This window comes from Canis aureus, chromosome 4 (assembly GCF_053574225.1).
Source record: "Canis aureus isolate CA01 chromosome 4, VMU_Caureus_v.1.0, whole genome shotgun sequence".
NCBI classification, from domain to species: Eukaryota; Metazoa; Chordata; class Mammalia; order Carnivora; family Canidae; genus Canis; species Canis aureus.
Window position 1 is genome coordinate 75064501 of NC_135614.1, and position 20995 is coordinate 75085495.

The 20995-nt window shown below is 41.5% G+C and overlaps 1 protein-coding gene across 8 annotated transcripts in view; it reads left to right on the plus strand.

Moving 5' to 3' along the window:
* PRLR (prolactin receptor) overlaps nt 1-20995 on the plus strand; it is a 174819-nt gene that overhangs the window by 99940 nt on the left and 53884 nt on the right. For 7 of the 8 annotated variants that reach the window (XM_077896251.1, XM_077896246.1, XM_077896245.1 and 4 more), the window contains exon 2: nt 18076-18137. The exons of the other annotated variant lie outside the window; for it this stretch is intronic. In XM_077896251.1, coding sequence (XP_077752377.1) covers nt 18095-18137 — 43 coding nt within the window. In that variant the 5' untranslated portion in view covers nt 18076-18094. The remainder of the gene's footprint in view (nt 1-18075; nt 18138-20995) is intronic. 8 annotated transcript variants of the gene reach the window in all.

Here is a 20995-nt window from a genome sequence, read left to right on the forward strand (position 1 = left end):
CCACAACCAACTGACTTCTTGGCCTTGTACCCTGCGGGCTCTTAAACTGGCTTCTGTGAATCCTAAGGAGGTTCAAGGACCTCAAGAAATCCATAAACTCTCAAAAATATTTACTATATATACATACATGTCATATATTTATGACATATAGTTGTCATATTTATTTATTTCTCTTTTGGGATGCAACATTTGGGAAAGGGTGCCACATGGCTTTCATCGGATTCTCAGAAGGTGTCTTCCTCTGTTAACTGTCTATTATTTCTCTACCTCTGAGTTCTTCTCCTTCACTGTTTTACCAGTTGCTGGTGGTTTCAGTTTACTCTAGAATCATGGCTACTCTGCTGTCTTTCTACTTTATAGCTTCTCAACTTCTACTCTCCCTGCTGCTTTCTTTTTGTTGTTAACATTTCCCAGTTCAAATTCCCAAGATGAGGAGTCTGATGATCACTGCTCTCCTCTCTTCAGGCAGAGCTTTTCACCCCAGACACCCCCCTAGGCCCCTGACATATTAAACTCCGTGCTAGCTGCCCTGGGGCCCTGGTCAGACCACAGGGACATGGAGAAGGCTGGTAGGGAGCAGCATCCAGTACAAAATATGGCCATCCAGGGAAGGCTCCCTCAGAACAGGCACTGGTTTGGCAGGCACTGTGGTCTGACAAAGATGATGAGAAAACCCAGGAATTAGGTTCTGGCTAGAGAAGCCGCAAGGCCATCTGGAAAGCAGACAGAGCACAGAGTCTCTCTCAAGCAGAAGGCAGGTTCCAGCGAGGACAGGCCCAGATGCAGAAGCCTGCGATGGGGGTTCCTGGAGTCGAGTAGGAAAGGTGATACAGGACAAGGAAGGAGGGTCAGGGCTCAAGGCCTCAACCTAATCAAGGCAGAGCAAGCACAGAAGGAACAGAAATGAACCAATAAAATGGAACAGATCAGCAGAAGCATGGCTCTATGTCTCCTGTTGTTGCTTTTATTCTCCTCCTTTTTCAGCAGAAGCCAGTCCACTCGAGAACTCTGCTGAGAGGCTTGTGGGACAAGACAGCCAGAAACCCCGCATGCAGGAGCTGAGGAAGGCCAGGGGCCCTACAGCAAGCAACTCTGAGCTTTGATTTGCCCTCTGGGCCTCTGGGCCTCCTTTTGTGTTTCTTCTCCTGCCTTTTGCTTTTCCTTAGCTGATTTCACCAGGATAGAATTAGTTTATTTTTCTGACCAGATAGTAAATAAGTATTTGTTTCCTAATTTGAAATTTTATTTTTTTATTTTTTATTTATTTTTTTAAAGATTTTATTTATTTATTCACGTTAGACACAGAGAGAGAGAAAGATGCAGAGACACAGGCAGAGGGAGAAGCAGGCTCCATGCAGGGAGCCCGACACGGGACTCGATCCCAGGACTCCAGGATCGCGCCCTGGGCCAAAGGCAGGTGCTAAACCACTGAGCCACCCAGGGATCCCCCTAATTCTAAATTTTAAAAGCAGCAGAATAGAACTCTAAGGAAAAAAAACACAAAACTCTAAGCCATATTAAATTATATATTTTTTCTTTGTGTAGGCTTAAATGGATTGTTCTTCTTTGGATCAATAGATTCAAAGGAAAACAAAATGTTCCTTGACCCAAGGTTAAATACGTAGTTCAGGTGACTAGGATATGTCACCCCAGCCTCAAAGAAGTACCTTAGACAATGGTTCTTCAACTTCATCGCACATTAGAATTCTAATGTTCAGGTGGTCCCTCCATTAAATCAGAATGTTTGGTGACAAGGAAGCTAGGAATCAGTATGTTTTAAGGTTTTCTGGTAATTCCAATGTGCAACAGATTTTAGGAGTCTGTATTAATAAACCCCTAATACTGGCTTGCTGCTGTCTTACCACTTTTCTTTTCATCAAAAAGCAGAGTGTGACAGAAAGCACTTTTTTTTTCAGTTAATTGAATTAAATCTCAGTTAATTGAGGTCGTGCTGGAATTTATTGCCAGAAGGCAACCAGAAGGGTAGTTGCTGACTTCTGTGTAAACAGCAGTCAGACTGGCATTTTGGCATCCTGTAGTCAAAATAATTGATTTATCCACTGATTTTTGGTTGTCAGTTTAATCTTCAACTTTGTAACTTGGTGTTTTAATTTATTCAGATACAACTTTGGACCCTGAGGATTTTCTAACTTATTCACCACCTTGTTCTCCAGAAGCATTTGAAAGCAATAAACTCTCCATGGCACCAGATCTTTGTGTGATAATCCAAGGAGAAAGTACTCATCAGAACGTTTCCAGAGCTCATCCAATTTCATCTCTGTCTCAGCTTCCTGGTATCTTTTCCATCCTCAAATGTGAAGAGTTTTGTGGTTTGTTTTTCAAAAAGATAGTCTGATAGACTCTTAAGGCCTGTGTCTGAGCACAATCTATTTTGATGGCATGTTCTTATAACTATTTGGCAAAAATGAGAGTGTGAGCTCATTGGAGCAAGGCCTTTTTGTGCTTCTATCAACTTTGTGCTTTGGCAGTTCAGAGACCCTCAGCTGCTGGTGCACAGCCTGTAAGGAGAGAAAGCAAGCTTTGTGAGCAAGGGATCAGACTCAGGGCTGCTCAATCTCATAGAAAAAGCCTAACATACAATTAAGTGATGGTCCCCAAAGGCATGCCAGATTAGTAGACAGAAAATTCAGGGGGCACGTGGGTGGCTCAGTTGGGTAAGCATCTTGAGTTGGGTAAGCATCTTGATTTCTCAGAGTTGTGAGATCTAGCCCCGCATGGGGCCCTACACTCAGTATGGAGTCTGCTTGAGATACTTTCTCTCCCTCTCCTTCTGCCTCTCCACAATATCTCACATGCTTCCTTTCTCTCCCTCTCTCCCTCCCTCTCTCTCTCTCTCTCTCTCAAATAAATAAATAAATCTTAAAAAAAAGAAAGAAAGAAAGAAAATTCAGGCTAATTGGACTCTATTGCCACAGAAGAAACAAGATTAAAATGCAGTTAACTGGAAGTTTAGTGAACCCAAGGCAGTAACTTCAGAATTAAATAAAATATTTGCCTACTAAGAAATCCTGTAGCATCTCCATTCGTAGCGAGACAGTCTGCTATGGGAGGGGGATCAGAGGAATGGGTACAGTTCTACTTGGTCTCTAACTTGCCATATAACTATGCATGTGACATGACTTTTCAGGGCTTCAGTGTTGCCATCTGTCAGGTGAAAAGTTGAGCCAAGTGGTCACCAAAGTCACTTATTATGTACCAACATTCCTTGATATATAAAAACAGGACATGTACACTTCTGTCTTGAATGGGTCTTAATAGCAGTTGCTTATCTGAGGTTCCTTCTAACTCAAGAATTTACAGACTAATTCCATTAATCTCTTCCTTATTTTGAATTGCAAAAATACAACCAGATCCATATTAGATGATACTAAATAATTATTATTAATTATGTTAGATATAACACTATGGTTATGTAAGAATATGGTCATAATTGCTAGATATATGTACTGAAATGGGTAGGAATAAAGTAACCTGATGCCTGGGATTTGCATTTTTAAAAATTAGTAAAATAAAACAATGTATCTTGTAATCTCTCCAGGTCTCAGGAGATGCTTTTTGGGTTGGCAACCTTTCTGAATATGGAGTCTATATATTCTTTAAAAAAGGAGTCAGGAGCCTGGAGTATGCAGATGTTCATGGTCTTGACTACTATGGACATAGAGCCAAGGGATTAAAAGCTTTAGAGGCTGCACAAAGTTTTTTCTAAAGACATAGGATGTGGAAGTTGAGTTAATTTAACTTTTCCGTCCTCCATGTTACATGGATAGGTTGGTAAACTGAAACTAATTTCCCCTGAAGAAAATGGAAGCCCTGAGAGGTTTTAGTGGCTCTGCTGAGGACACATACCAAAGGTTACATCAAAGCCAGAATGAAGATTGAAGGATGAGGTTCTATGACTACCTCTCTTCCATCTGCCTTCCACTTCTGCTGGGGAAGTATCAAAACCATAAGTATGTTTTTGGCCCCCATTTGCCCATGTGGGTTTTGCATTTGTCCAGTATCCAGATCTCTTTAATCATTCTTAAAGCATCTTCCAGTGGTTAGAGTTCTCCTTTAATAAAAAATTAACAAGCTCTCATAGCAGTGAACTCAGAACGCCATCACTGGCTTCTTATAGGACATTAGCAACTTTCTCCCCAAAAAAAAACAAACAAACATAGATGCTGCACTAGAATAGGAATATGCTATATCCTGACAAAATCCTATACATTCTATTTTAACTAATTAAAAATACTATCAAGTTTTAAATTGGTTCATAGAGGAAGTATGAGTTGGTCACAGAAAGATGTCTGTGTAAACACACCAACCTATTCAGGTACAAAGCATCTGTATTAGTGTCTTGGGGTTTCCATAACACAGTGTCACAATGGGATAGCTTAAAACAACATTTATTTTCTCACACTTCTGGAAGCTAAAAGTCTGTAATCAAGGTTTCAATAGGGCCATGTTGCCTCTCAGACTCTAGATCTGAGAAGAATCCTTCCTTGCCTCTTGGGAGCTTCTGGTGGTATCCACAATCCATAGCATTCCTTGGCTTGCAAGCTGCACCATTCCTGGCTCAGTCTCTGCCATTACAGGAGTATGCATGGCTCTTCTTTACTTCTTATAAGAACACAAGTCATATCATTGGTTAAGGGCTCATTGTTATCAGGATGACCTCATCTTACCTAATATATCTCCAGTGACCTTATTTCTAAATGAGGTCACATTCTGAGGTACAGGGGGACTTTACCATCTCTTTTGGGAAAGGGGATACAGTTCACCTCATAATATCATCCAAACAGATGACATTGTGAAAGGTTTCCATCTGCACTTTCTGTTGTGGCTAGGCTTCTGGCTTTACATAATTTTAGAGCCAAAATTCCACTTCTGTATGGAAAGTGATTTTTGACAAGAAGCTTTGAGAAAACAGCCCAAGTTCCGTGGCCAGTGCCAGCTCCATTGCAAGCACATGACCCATCCTGTGTGACATCCATAGAATCCCAGGGAAGCCAAGTGCTTCGGATGGAGGGTGGCTGAGTAGACTCAGGCTTACGGTGAGAAGGGTTGCTCAGGATTCATGGCTCACCCCCAGCAGCGCACCTTGCCACATTGGCCATCACCCCTCTCAGTTCTTCCCCATCTTCTGGCTCATTCACTCTGCTTTGCTGAAACCACAGCTGCTTCTAATGTAGCCATTTTAATTCTGTTGCACATGAGCTATAAACCAAATAAGCCAAACCACACAAATCCAACCACCACCACAAGCAAGTTTTCCAATTGTTGGTTGTTTTGTTTTGTTTTGTTTGATAGGGTGGGGGGTTCTTGGAACCTTGTATATCACAAGGCAAATACTAATCTGCCTGCAGAGACAGCTTGCTAAAGAGTAATCATCGAACAGGTGGGTGCTCATCAGAATGGCACAGGCTGGTCCTTAAGGATGTTCAGATCCACAAACAAATCCTACCAGGGACTCTTAGTAAATCTAGCAAGCTCTGCCTTCACCTTCTGGACTCTGAAGCAAGCATCCAAACTTTGTCTGGTTGCAGATGTCCAGAGTAAGTCACTGGGCTTCTTGGATTCTGGTCAGATTTCCTGGTGCTACAGGCTCTCCTCTCCTCTCCTCTCCTCTCCTCTCCTCTCCTCTCCTCTCCACTCCTCTCCCCTCTTCTCTTCTCTTCTCTCTCTCTCTCTCTCTCTCCTCTCTCTGAGTGAGGATCAGGTCCTCAAGGAGGTGGGAGGACAATGAAAATGTGTTTGCAGAATTGAAACCCCATGCCTACTCTCACCCCGCTGCTTGGCATATTATTTGCCTTCTGAGCAAGTGGAAAGGAGATAAACCATTCTGCCATGGGCAGAGGATGGAAGGTGAAGGAAGAGTAAGAAACAAGACAAAAGAGGAAATCAGTGTCAAAGAGGGAAGAAAACATTAATCTTGGGTAAAGAGATCAAGACTTACATGATGTGATCTCTGAATGATGAACTGGATCTAGCCAGGGTACTGGTATCTTTCCAGATTTCAGGGCCTCCTTAAAACCAGTTAAAACCAGTTAAGTCCCAACTTAAAACCAGTTAAGCCCCAACTCATCTTAAAACCCACTAAGCCCCAGCTCCCCATTCGCCATGATTGATCACTTGACCTATGCATAAATCCTCCCTGGCCTTGTTGAACCAAAGGCATAGAACAGAGGCAGGGCTCTGTCAGAGTGACTCATCTCCAGGCAGCTCAGGTAGGCATGCAGAAAAGCTGAGTGGAAAACAAGGCTCTCAGTATCTAGAAACTGGATTGGGATCTCCATCCAAAGGACACAATTTTGCCATTGATTTAGTTGCTTATACAACATGCGGAACAAGTCCAGGACTCCAACATGAAAACTTTCTCCTCAATACCTAAACGCCAACCATAATCTTTCTGAGTTCTCTCAGTTGGTATCCCTGTTCTGGTCTATTTCTTATTTTAATGCCCACTCTTGGAATTAAGGCTGCCTCATTTCCACCACCATCATCCAGAAAGGAGAGAATGTGCCACCATCTTTCTCTTTTCCATCAGTTTTTGTCTTTCTTGTTTTGTATCCATTAACGATGGCTCTGGTTCCCTTTGCAATTTGGAGCCACAGAGGCCTTGCATGGATCAGCTCTGGTTTGAAACACTGAGCCATCAGTGGTGAGGTTTTGGAAGGAAAAGAAAGAGAACACAGGGTAGAGATCAGAGATGGAGGCAGATTTGAAGGTTTGGCCTAAAAATTATACTTAATAAATGGAGGGTCGGCTATCTCTGGAATTCTGACTTCGCAGCAGTCACATACTTGACAGACAGGTTACAAGTAAGGACAAGATTAATTATTAGAGCTTTGTGGAGGGTGAGAGGGGAAATAAATGCTTTCATGTTCATCAATGTTTACCCAAAAAAAGTATTGCTAATGACGAGGGCTGCTGACCATGAAAGAATATTATCATTTTTGACAAGTAAGTAGGGGAAATAACACACTAACATTTCTTTTGACAACATTATTGTGATCTAATTTACATACCATGAAGTTCACCTGTTTAAAGTATACATTTCGGTGGTTTCTAGTATATTTACTGAGTTCTGTGACCACTTTCAAATTTTGATTTGAAAGCATTTCATCACCACCAAGGAAAACTTACTACACGTTAGCAGTCAATTCCCATTCTCCTTTCTCCACCCTCCACCCCCACCCAAGCCCCAACAACCATGAATCTACTTTGTGCCTCTGTAGATTTCCCTTTTCTGGACAATTCGCAGAAATGGAATCATACTGTATTATGTCATTTGTGACTGGCTTCTTTCCCCTATGATAATGTTCTTGAGCTTTGCCCATGTTGTAGCCGGTGGCAGGCAAATACTTCATTCCTTTTGTATTGCCGAATAATATTCCATGATAAGGATATACTACATTTTGTGTATCCATTCATCAATTGATGGACAACACACTAGGTATTTTAATTAAAAGAACAAATTGCCATGATCTCTGTGATCTACATTGAGCACCTTTTTAGCTGTATGTATGAGCTCATAAAACAGTGCCTGATCTTAATATCTTGGATTTCAGGGAGTTTAGTTTTAATAGCAAAACTGATTGCTATTTAAGTTTGTGGACAGTGGATGCTGGCAGGGTGACCTAATGATAATAGCCTAGTAATATCATGATATTTTTATTTGCATTTTTTAATTCTCTTAATAGAGTGGATCTGTATTTAAAAGAGTTCATCCCTCCCTTTTCATAAAATAGCCTTAGACTGTATGAAATCTTGTTAATGGTGTGAACACAGAATGTAGCACCTGCCTTTGTGTGTTCAGCCAACAAATTCACACCCGAATGTGAGGCCAAGCGCCATAGCTGGTCTGCCAGGGGTCTGCTCAATGTACTCAGCTGTCGGGTGTGTCTGCCTCTTTCCTACTTCTGGCTCAGGTATGAATGAGGAGACATGGAAAAGAGGAGGGGCAGGGAGCAAAGAGGTTCCTCAGGTCTTAGATGGTGCCCTGGGATCCATATTCAGGCAGTTCTTCCCTGAGGTCATGAAACCCTTGCTGTCCATGCTCCTTACATGGAGAGTAGTGACCAGACTGAGGGTTCTAGAACTCTGGCATGGCCATTCCCTACTTCTGGTTGTTGGGTGAGTACTTAACCTATCTTGTTCTCATCAGCAAAGTGAAGATAATAATAATTCTTATTTCCTGGAGATGCTTTGAGGGTTTCCATAATTCCAAGCACATAACGAATGTGCTCTCAGTGTTAACCATTAATATCATTAGCATGTATGAATCACTTGCTATTTTCTGGCTACTGTGCATCGAATCTTCACAACAATCTAAAGAGGTAGCTAATAGTAGTCCCACCTCATAGATGAAGAAATTGAGATGTGAGGGACTTTATATCTTCCTCAAGGTCACATGGCTAGAAGATGGCATAAGTCACATTTATCTGCCCTTCAGTATGGTTCTAAATGTTGTGTGTACCGTAATTAGATAATCTTGCCTACATCCTAGCCAATATGCTGTATGTGGGACATCACCATGATAGTACACACAATTTTATTTTCATAACGAATGATTGATGCAATAAGGCTACTTTGGAAAATGTCACCAAAACCCATGACCAAAAAACAGAAGCCTGGGGTGAAGCTATTGGAACAAATGTAGGGTTTAAGGAACCTCAAAGTAAAGCAAATCATTGAGCTAGGGGCTATGTCCTCCTCAGTCCGGGGATCCAGGCCCCCTAGTTTATGGGACTAAAAGAAACTGCACATGGCACCCTTGAACTAAAGATGATATGTTGACTCATTTCCATCAGATAGAGAATTAGTCTCTCTTGCCCATGTTGACATTTCAGGTCTCAAATAAATGGTTTCTGATGTCCCCATTACCATCACCACTCCTCCAACGTCAGCACTTTTAAATTAGTCTTGGGAGCAGAAAAGTAAACAGAAGCACAGATTATCATTCCACCAAGTTCAGCTACTCCTAAAAAAGGCAACATCTGATAGTCAAACAAACAACTAGATTGAAAAACAGAAATGTCAGCATTGACCCACGCTAGTTATTTGCTATTCCATGAAGGTCATTAGCTGTGTTGCTCCAAGATTGAAGCAGAAAACTCTTCAAGGGCCAGAAACAAATAGCATTTTGATGGTCCTCAACTGGCTGAAGTCATAGGAAAGCTAATACAGATTTTCCTCCTAACATTCCTCTTTAAACAATCTCCCTGATTATACAGTATAAAATAGAAACAATTTTAGCTACTAATCCTAAATAATCCTAAACCTTGGATACTAAAACCGGGAAATATTTATTCTCTTATATATCCAGGTAAAAAGGTGTTCTCAATTCGTATTACCACAATCATAACAATCTGCTACTTTAATTAAAAGAGTATGTTCTTTCTCCACTTGCAGTATTAATGGCTTCACGTGCATAAAGATCCTTTTCGTAAGCCCCCTCCTGAGGATTTAGAGATCAAGACAGAGGTAACATTTTTAAAATATTCTAAATATTGCAATCAACTGGGGATTATTTTTTAAATCAATTCCTTGAGAATTCTGGATAATGTCTTTTCATCAGCTGCAAGTTGTTTTTTGTTGTCCCTTTAATTAGGAGTGTAACCCTAACTTGCAGATGCTATAAACTTCTTTGGGAAAGTGGACTTAACACTTGTAGTCTCTGAGCTAAAATAAGCAGGAAGCCGTTTTGTTCGGGTCCACTGTTCAGGGCCACCTCATCCCTGCCTCTAACCTAGGGTCGCCCCAGTCAAAATGATTGTTGGCCAAATTGTGCAGATTTACACCATGGCTATTCACTGGACTGGAACAACTACTTTTCTTTTCAGTGATCCCAACTGGATGTTGTAAAATCCGGCTCTAAACTCGACCCTTCCCTGCTAGTCAATCAAGAAGACCTGGACTTTGGTTGTTTTTAAGTTATCATTGACACCCTTTATTTACTTTGCACTCACTCCCAGAAGGATTTGAAGACACCTGCTTTAGATATGGTTCTGCTAAACTATAACCTTGAGCAGGTTGTAACAACCATAAAACTTCTAACCTTTCACAGTACTTCACTGTTATGAAGCACTTCTCTATCCTGTCTCGTTAAAGTTATTACCCTCCAAGAAAACCAGTTGACCTACATGTTTCTGGTAAAGCTAGCAGGTGGAAAACACTTTGAAACACGAGGGCAGTGGACAAATGCAAGAGTTTCCCTGTTAATCTACTGGCTGGTGGGACAAGAGTTTCAGGATGTTGGACCAAATTTGTTTTCAGCTCTGGCCCCCAAAGAAGTTCCCATCCTGGATATTTGTCAAGAAGGAGAGGTTAGAAATGCCAAGACTGGGGGAGTCAGGGTGAATATCCCGCCAAGGATCCATCCAAGGAACTTCTTGGAAAGAAATGAATTGAGGAATTTGGCCTGAATACCAGCAGCTGGAAAAGGGCCTTAAGTATTCTTACCAGATGACTTCAGGAGTATCTCAATTCTGGAGTTTAGGGATTATGGGTTACAGCTTAAATTGTAAGCCTACAGTCTCTAAGAATCATAGCATGTCCGAGTTGAAATCAGTCCCCTTACTGATCTTGCAGCCCTGACCCAGGTCCCCAGCCCTTCTAGGGTTTCATCTGGTCTCTGCTTAGGGAGCTTGTCTCTTACCAAATAGTACACTTCTTGCTTGGGACACAATAACCATTAAACAGTTATTCATCCTCTTGAGTCCAGGCCTTCTGCCTTCTAACATGACCCATTCACTGTGGTTCTTCCCAGTAATGAGCAAGTGGACTGTCCCGTGAGGCACTTCACTACTCTCTCAGTGAACTCGAATCTGCTTCCATGCCATTTTCTCCAGTTAGAGGAGTTCTCTTTTGGTGCCTTTGGATGTTTTCTCAGTGATCACAGGAGCCCTGAATGATTTCAGAGACAATGCACAAAGCCCCTGAGAGTTGGCACATCTTCCTTTCTACTCTCAACTTCTCCTTATCTTCTATTTTTCCTCCTTTTCCTCTGATATTTGCACCCAGCTCTCTTATAATTATTTGGAAAATTAAGCATGAACTCATACACGGAAGGCAGAGGTTTCCAGTGGAAAAAGGAAAGGAACTTGGTTCAAGCCCTGACAAATTTCCACCTTTAAAGCTTTATAATAAATATTATTATTATTTACCACATCAGGTAAATAATAATAATATTTACCACATCAGGTAAATGGGAGTATATGGGAGTGGATGTGGGTGGGTGAGAGTATAATGATAGAACATAAGTTAATATTCATTATAAATTGCAATGTAAAAAAAATAAAAGATAAAAAATAAATTGCAATGTACTATAAAACTACTGAATACTTCAATGTTAAATTCTAAAAGATCTCAAGCATCATGTGGTCCTGGCTTCTTGTTTTCCACTAGGATGTTAAACAGAGAAGAAAAGTGACATGTCCAAAGACCACAATCCCAGTGAGAGGCAGAGCTGGAAATGGAAGCCTGACTTTCCAACTCACAATTCTTTACTCCTTCTACTGCCTTTCTGTTGAATGATGAAATCAATAAAATCATCCATGTGTGGACCCTAAATAATACCCAACACATATTAGGTACTCAGTGACTAATGGCTGAAGAAACATATGAGTAAATGAATCAATGAATGACTAGTACTCCTTTACGATGATGACATTTTACAGTTTCCTTCCAAATGTCGCTTCTGTTTTTAACCATTTTTAATTAAGGCTCCAGTAAGGAGCTTGGTGCTCAAGATGGGCTTGTGAAGATTATATGAGACAATGCATGAAAGTCTTCAAAAGCAATCGGCGATCAGTAAATGTTAACTATTATTGTTATCTGTTTTTTAGCCATTGTCCTGAAAAGACTATGCTGATGCTATAAAAACTCACTAATCTGAAAATCACTTTCCAGTCTACTCAGCAAAGGAATCCTGGAACTGCAAAAGTATTACTACTACTTGTTGATTCCTATCCTGTGCCTGTAACTAGGTCATCCATGCCTGCCCCTGGGTGTTGGCACCCAAAAAGACACAAAGTCCCAGACTCTGTAATTTCCTTCTCTGATCTTGTGTTTACCTAGCCCCTGACCTTTGGGCTCTGTCTCCCATTCCCAGTCAGGACTTGCCAGTCAGTTGGACCTGAGAAGTTACTTGGCTTTACTCTGTTTGACCCTTAGCACTCTTTCTCCCTATCCTTCAATCTCAATCTCAATCAAAGTTTTGGAATTTCCCTTGGTTTCCAGAACTCCCAGGCATCCTGGCAGCTCTATCCCCAAACAAGGCCCTCTCCCTTGACCCAAACTGGTGTGTCTGCCTCTGCCTTACATATAGGTCAGGCATGCTCCGGTTTGTGGCATTTGTTATAAATATTGATTTTTTATATTTGGGGCTCAAAGGTAGACTTAGGCTCTTCACATTTCTGTGTTTTAGAGAAGAGAAAAAAAAAGGTATTTTTCTTTATTTTGCTTTCCACCTTTTTTATTTAAATTCCAGTTAGTTGACATTCAGTGTAATATTATTCCATGTGTATAATATAGTGACTCATCCATCACCTGGTGCTCATCACAAGTGCACTCCTTAATCCCCATCACCTTATTTCATCCATTCCCCCCACTCACCTCCCCTCTGGTGACCATCAGTGTGTTCTCTACAGTTAAGAGTCTGTTTCTTGGTCTTCCTCTCTCTTTTCTCACCCACTGTGTTCATTTGTTTTGCTTCTTAAATTCCACATATGAGTGAAATCATATGACATTTGTCTTTCTCTGACTGACTTACTTTGCTTCACGTAATACCCTCTAGCTGCATTGACATTGTTTGCAAATGGCAAAATTCATTCTTTTTTATGGCTGAATAATATCTATTGTATATATACATCACGTCTTCTTTTCCCATTCATCTGCCAACAATTGGGCTCTTTCCATAATTTGGCTATTGTTGATAATGCTGCTGTAAACATTGGGGTGCATGTATCCTCTCAAATTAGTATTTTTGTATTCTTTAGGTAAGTACCTAGAAATCCAATTAATTGCTGAATTATAAGGTAGTTCTGTTTTTAACTTTATGCAGAATCTCCATACTGCTCTCCAGAGTGGCTGCACCAGTTTGCATTCCCACCAACAGTGCAAGAAGGTTCCTTTTTCTTCCACATCCTCGCCGACACCTGCTATTTCTTGTGTTGTTGATTTTAGCCATTCTGATAGATATAAGGTGATATCTCATTGTAGTTTTGATTTGCATTTCCATGATGGTGAGTCATGATGAGCATCTTTTCATGGGTCTGTTGGTCATCTGTATATCTTCTTTGGAAAAATATCTATTCGTGTCTTCTGCCTATTTTTGTATTAACTGAACTAGCTCTTTCCACTCCCTTCCATCTGTTGCCTCTGGTCCCCCATTTTAATGGTGGTCAGATTCAACCTGCCCATGAACAATGACTCTTGAATGCTTTATTGGGTTATTGGGTTGCTTTCCCTTCAGGGGCTTCATACACATATCACACATGTATGTACATGTTACCATACATGATCTGCATCATTTGCCAGAATGCTTAAACCTTCCTTCCTAATCTCTGACCATTTATCAAGACTTAAGACTAAATTTGAAGTAATGTCAGTAAACAAGAAAGGCTTTGGTAAATTTGCCAATTGAGGATTATCCCTGAAGTTCTGGTGTGGACAAGACTTACTGATTATCTTGTTAATCTGTCTTCTGATGAATTAACATTTAATATCTTTTCATTTAATAGTACATCTACTCCTGCTATAATCCCAGCAAGAATGTAAGTTCCTTCAGAGCATGGACTTGATCTGTTTATATTCACAGCTCTATCTTTAGAACAAAAACAAATAGCAGGCAACCAACCAATGTTTGTTAAATAATGAACGGAGAATGGATGAATGAATGAATGAATGAATGAATGAATGAATGAATGAATGAGAAGCAGAATGGAGTTGTGGTTGGGCCACAGCTTAGGCATCAAAAAGATTCCTGTTTTGGCAATGCCACATCCCAGCTTTGAGACCTCTCTGAATTTCTGTTTCTTCATCAATAAAATAGAGATGATAATGGTACCTCCCCCATAGGTTTGGGGGGGTCATTAAATAAGAGAATTCCTATTAAAGTTCTTAGAGCAATAGCTGGCATATTTTCAGAACTCAATAAATGTTGACTGCTACATCTATTCTTTTCAGTGAAAATCCTCAAATGTTAAGGCTTATTAGAGATAACTGAGTTAATTTAATATGACTAGTAGTGAAGACTGTACTAAAGACAAATTAGTTTCATTAATCTGTCAGCAAGATTTTGCTTACAGAGCCAAGTTGACAAAACATGAATCTGTCACACCTACCATGTTTAAAACACTTTACTAGGGGATCCCTGAGTGGTGCAGCGGTTTGGCGCCTGCCTTTGGCCCAGGGCGCGATCCTGGAGACCCGGGATCGAATCCCACGTCAGGCTCCTGGTGCATGGAGCCTGCTTCTCCCTCTGCCTCTCTCTCTTTCTCTCTGTATGACTATCATAAAAAAAAAATTTAAAAAAAAAACACTATACTAGGATTCAGGAGTGGGCAAGATGCAAGGATAAGAGTGACAGAGTCTCTTCCCTCTAGGGACACAAAATCTAGAAGGCCTACTATGTAGGTAGTACTATGCTAAGTATATATAAATGTGAGGCACTGTCACCTCCCCACATCATCTGACTGACTTTTTATGCTTTGCAGAAAATTACAACACTTTGCCTTTCTTTTAAACTCTCACAATGAGCAACCCACTCACTACCTCATGAAACATCTCATTCTACTTGAGAATTATAGTCACCATTAGAAAGGTTTGCCTTAAAATTAGCACAAATCTACTTTTCCATGATCTCTTTTTTTTTCCTTTTTTATTTAAACTAGCCAACATGTAGTAATACATCGTTAGTTTCAGGTAATTCAATAATTCATCAGTTGCCTGTAAAATCTATGATTTCTATGTATTGATCCAACTTCTGCCTTCTGGACACACCCAGAAAAAAATTTTTCCCTGTATATCAGAAGTCAGCTAAGTAAGACCTGCAGGCCAAATGCAGCTCCTCGTTTATTTTTGTAAATAAAGTTTGTTGGAACACAACCAAGCCTATTAATTTATCTGTTGTCTGCGGCTGCTTTTGCACAATAGCAGACTAGTTGCAACAGAGAACTTATGGCTTACAAGGTCAAAGATATTTATTATTTGGCCCTTAAAGGAAAAGTTTTGGCCTCTGCTCTATATGGCAGACTTTGAAACATTTACAGCTAATATGTCTCCACTTAAAGTGGGAAGCCCAGAACTGTGCCTAGAACTGTAGATGGGAGCTAATGGAGGCAGAATGAAGGTGCAATATCACCTCTCTTGTCCTGGACACCATACTTCTAATGATGTGGCCAGAGATTAGGTTGCTCTTTGATTGACACATAATACTAGAGTGTATAAAAGACTACATCTCAGAGATGATTTTCCCCCAGGAGCTTCTGTTAATCTCTGCCTCCCTACTCTGCATTGGTGGAGCTTAGTGTTAGAAACTATGTCTTTACATCTTTACATCTCTCCAGCCCGTCCAGAGCAATCTGAAAACAATTCAGCATGTATTAAAGAGCTGCATTGGTCAGGGTCAGATAGGAAGATGATACACTCAAGCTAGGATTTTTAAGAGAATATAATAAAGAGACCATTGACATACCTGGGGGCAAGGTTGAGAGCTAACAACAGAATTTATCACCACCCTTTCTCCATAAAGGGAAATGGGGAGGGAGGGATTTTGTTGGGACCCAGTGAGAGCTGGAGCTATGGAAGAAGGCCTGCACCAATGGAGCTGTGGTAGTAGACACACAACCACTGCCAGCACCAAGCCACAAGCAAGGCAGGGAGGGAGGGATATATTACCCTGAGGTGCTCTACTCCCAACCTGTGCCTTCTGTGGGTGGAGCCCAAGCTGAAGCTGATGTTGAAGGGCAAGAGGAGTCACCCCTAGAAGGCAGAGAGCAGGACAGAGAGCAGGTGCAGAAGTTGGGACAGAGAATGACAGGGCTAAAGTATGTGCCAGGCGCTTAATAAATGCTGAGTGAATAAACAGATGGACAGATGAAGTGAGCCCAAGGCCTATTGTTCAGTAAATGTTTGTCAAACTGCAGAAATGAGTGGCGGGGGCATGATCTCATTTATGGCCTCTTGCCCCAGAGCCATCACTGCTCCAGCTTGGCATTCCAGACTCTCTACCCCCCAGTGGAGGCCTTGTCCTGGGCTCTACTCCCTTCGCACCTTTCCCTAGCCTTGGCTGACCCCTTGGAGTTTCCTGCAAGAGCATGAAAAGAGACTAGATTCTTCTGAACAGATCTAGGACATTATCAAAGACAGGGCTTTAAGTCCTGAAATTATTCGCAGAATCTAAAATGCATTCTAGAATGTTCAGCATCTTAAAAAATGAAAAAAAAATAGCATCACTGTACCACATGGGAGAAATTGGTGGCTTTTGAAAAACCTGCCTCAGACTTTTGTGTTACAGGCTCTGGATTTACCAGACACCTCATTATCAAGTACCTTGGGACTGGCTGCTTCATGTTCAAACAGTCCTCAACATATCATAGGCTTTTATTGCAAAGATGTCTGGGCTTTCCATTCATTTTGCCAGTAGCAGTAATGTTGAGATATTGTGGGGGGGCGGGGGGTGAAAGAGATCCTCAGTGGCCCGCTTGTCACTTTCTCCTCCATCAGTTGAGTCAGCACAGAGTATTCAGCACTTGATTCCTCGAGCACAGAATTCCTAAGGATTCTGAATTTTGAAAACATAGAACTTACTTAAAGGCATTGTTTGGTCTGCTACTCTAAACTAGATTGTTCTAGCACGGAATGTGCATGACAAAATTGGTCACTAAATTAGGAATTACTGTCCATATATCAAATTTTAAAAAGTAGACATATATGGGCCAATTTTGTATTCAAGTCCTGAAATCATCTTTGTTCTAACTCATAGCCATACTACTGACACTTGTCACCTTGTCCGTCACAGACTCAGCCCGGTCAGATCCCAGAGTTTAAAATGTCCCATACAAAATCCAGGGCCATATGTATTGGGAGGACCAAGATGGGAACCATGATTTCTGATGGGCACAGCCCAACTGACACAAGCCCGTACCCATCAGCCCAGTGAACAAGCTTATCATCACCAAGTTATTCACACTTGGAAAACCATTCTTCTACCAAATTCTGCTCATGTGAACTCATGAGACAGCATCCAACTTGACCTTCAGGTGAGAGTGGCCCAATGCCCGAATTCAGTCATGGCTATGAAGGGATGTGTCAATAAGCTTCACTAAAGTCTGTTAGGACCAAATTTCATCAAATCTAATCCCAATTAGGATGACTGGCAAAATTTGAGTAAAATCTATAGATTAGATAGTAGTTAATCAAAGTTAATTTTCTGTATCAAAGTTAATTTTCTGATTTTAATCATTCCACCATGTTAAGGTAAAGGAATGCCTTTATTTTTAGGAAAACACACTGAAATATCTAGGGGTTAAGAGGCATCATGACTACAACTTATTCTCAAGTGATTCAGAAAAAATAACTGTGGAGAAGAAAGAATAATAAATTAAAGATGGTAAAATATTAACTATTAGGGTATCTGAGGGAAGGGTTTATGGGGTTAGGGCATCTGGATGGCTGAGCAGTTGAGCATCTGCTTCCATGCTCAGGGTGCGATCCCAGGGTCTCAGGATCGAGTCCCACGTCGGGCTCCCTGCATGGAGCCTGCTTCTCCCTCTGCCTGTGTCTCTGCCTCTCTCTGTGTGTCTCTCATGAATAAATAAAATATTTTTTTTTAAAAAGAAGGGTTTATGGAATTTTCTTTTTTATGATTTTTGCAACTTGTCTTTAAGTTTGAAATTACCTCAATCAAGTTGCCAAAAAAACTAATTCCAAAAAACTGGGGCTATTGTATATGCCTATCCTCACTGAAGGACAGTGATTGCAGTCACACTGGTGCTGCAAAGTGAATCAGAAATGAACTCTCCTCTTTGTCATCCCTCAACTAAGATGAGTCATCTTCTCTTTCAGTTAAAGAACCCTTCTATTCATGGAGGTGAACACTAAGGAAGCTTTCCACATGAACCCCAAAGGTAAGGGGAACTTGATCACATGTCCCTCTGTCACATGCTCATCTGTCCTGTTGTCCACTTCAACCAGGCAAGAGCGGGGTCTCACCTATCTTGGCTCACAGAGAAGATCATTCCAAACTGCTCAGTGTCTGCATTGTCTCCTTCTGCTGTTCTCAAAGACCTTTTCAATCTCCCCAGCCTGTCCTGCTCAGGAAAACCTTCCGTTTTTCTAAAAGGAAATACCAAAACTATTAATAGTTGATGTTTCTTACTGGTGCAATTATGAGGGATTTTTATTTTCTTCTTATGTTTTTCTGTACTTGAGAGATTTTCAACAATGGCTGTGTTACTTTCAAAATCAGGAAGTGTTTGTTCTAGTTCCCCAAGAATCGCTACATAAATTCTTGCTGTAGCTTTCTGTGCACCTGCAGCCCTCTAATATCATGACTGCTCTTTGTGTCCTCCCTCCTAGCCCACAGACTTCATGGAAAGACTCCTATGTGGCAGGCTCTGGATCTTCTCTATCTACCATTGGCAAGGAAAATCATTTCCTGGCCCCAGGGCCCACTGAGTCCCGGGCACAATCTGCTGGCCAACAAACTAATGGTTGGCTCTCCTCACTTCCAGTATCCTATTGCCATTTTGGCATTGCCCTATCGTCATTTTGGTGTTGGAATTGGGTAGAAGTACTTAACTTACATTTATCCCCTTCATCCCAACTCAAATACCAAGCCCCTATTCCATCTTCCTAGGATACCAGGCCCAGCTGACAAATCAGTCATATGAAGTATTAAGACTCCTCCTTACAGATGGAGAAACCAAATCGTATGGCTTGCCTCTGTATATACTACAGTATAATGGGATCTAGACCCACTGAGACCCACATGACTGTGTAACCCTGCACTCTGTCTTTCAGAAGAAGTTAAGGACTCTTGAAGATATGAACTGACTGGGTCATTGGTAGAAGAAAATTGTGGCCGATATTGTCCTAGGATTTCCTGCGGCCACCCAGGATATGTACTGGTCTTCCAAAATTGAAAAGATGATAGCCATTGGAGGATCATAGGGCACTTCAGCATTAAGAAACAAGCCTGAGCTTTCCCTGTGGCCCAGAGGTCCTCAGCTTGAGCCCTGTTGACATTCTGGGCCAGATAATTCTTTGTCACTGAGGCTGTTCTGCTCATCCCTGAGATCTTAGCAGCATCCCTAATCTCTACCCACTAATGCCAGTACGACAGCACCTCACCCTGCTTATAACAATCAGCAATGTCCCCGGACCTTGCCTCAGGTCCCAGGAAAGCAAAATTTCCCTCTAGTAGTGATAATAAAATAATGTTTCCAGACATTCCCAAACATCCCCTGGGTTGGGGTGGAAGCACAATCATCCCCATGGACAACCACCGCTCTAAGTTACTTCAGCCCAGCAAGAACTTCTGGTTTTCATGCAAATGGACTGAAATGTATCATATTCAGAGTAAAGTTAGCAAGGACTTGCAGAAGGACTGCCATAAGTTGTCAAAATGCTCTGGCACAACAGGCCCCTGTGGTATAATATACTCCACCCAGGTGTATTTGGTAACATTGCATCTGGTGAATCATCCTAGCCAGACAACCAGCACCTCTGGGTTTCTGGCCCTTGATGCCAAGTGCCTCAGAGCATTTGTTTGAATGGAATGCCAAGAAGAGCAGGGTAGCACTGAACACTGTGGGCATTCCTTCCATTCGTGAGGACAAAGAGGTCCAGAAAAGCACTGTAGTCAGGCTGTGTAGTCTGAACTGTGTTGCAAAAACACCAAGGGGATATTTGGCTGCTGTTTTTTTTTTTTTTTTAATCTTCTGGACCACATTGTACTAAGGATTTGGGACTTGGTCTCTAATTACTTCATAAAGTTTGATATTTTTAAGTAAATAGGCACCCATTCTTGTCAGTGATTTGACTGGAACTTTTTTTTCCATTCCTCGGAGAGTGCAGAGCAGGTGAGGTTGTAGGAGCAGATCTACCTATGCTAACAGTTGGTGATCCAAGGCCCTCAGAGTAAATTCCAAAGTGCTGGGATTGGTATCTGCTCTTCCTGCCTCTTTTTCCTGTGGTTGATACTCTTCCATGCACCCACCTTCCATCATCCTCCACCCTTTACTCAACCTAGTGTTTGGTTTGAAAGGCTGCCTCTGATGCCCATGAGTATCTGTGAAAACAAGGGCAAGAATTCAAGAACACTTACATGGTCATCCAAAAGAAACAAATGCAGCTCAGTTTCAGGGTGAAAAGAACAACCAGAAAGCAATGTTCATAAAGGAATTGGGGGGAGAAGGGAGAAAAATCTCCCTAAAAGAGAAAATCAAAATTAAGCCTAGAATCACAATTCCTGACCAAGACGCCACCAAAAATGCCACAGTCCATTTTGTGACCTTTAACCTGGTGTCTGGTCTCTTTGACATAACTGTTAACCCTTCAGTCTTGTCTCAATGAGATTTCTCTAACAATCTCTCCCTGGCACCTCCTCCCGAGGGTGGCACAGAGTACCACCCTGACTGGCATGCCAGGTTCTTTTCTAAGAGCTTGGCATCTCTGGGCCCTGCCCATTCCAACTCTCCCACCTCCAGGCTTTTCCCAAGCTCTCATCTGCAAAACTCTGACTTTAACTTTTTCCAGATTGCAAGAAGCCAAGAGAAGCTTGGAAGCAGCCCAGAGCATGCTTCTGGGGGTAGGGGGAGGGGGACATCCACAGAGTTTGCTTTGAAGTGGGTCTAAAGCTCTATGCCTATGTTTTCACCCGCCATATTTGCCTGCTGGAGTCCTTCAGATTCCTATCATCTGAGCCTCTGCTTTGACTGAAGTATGGCATAGCTCAAAATCTATGCACTGACCTAGAGGGGTA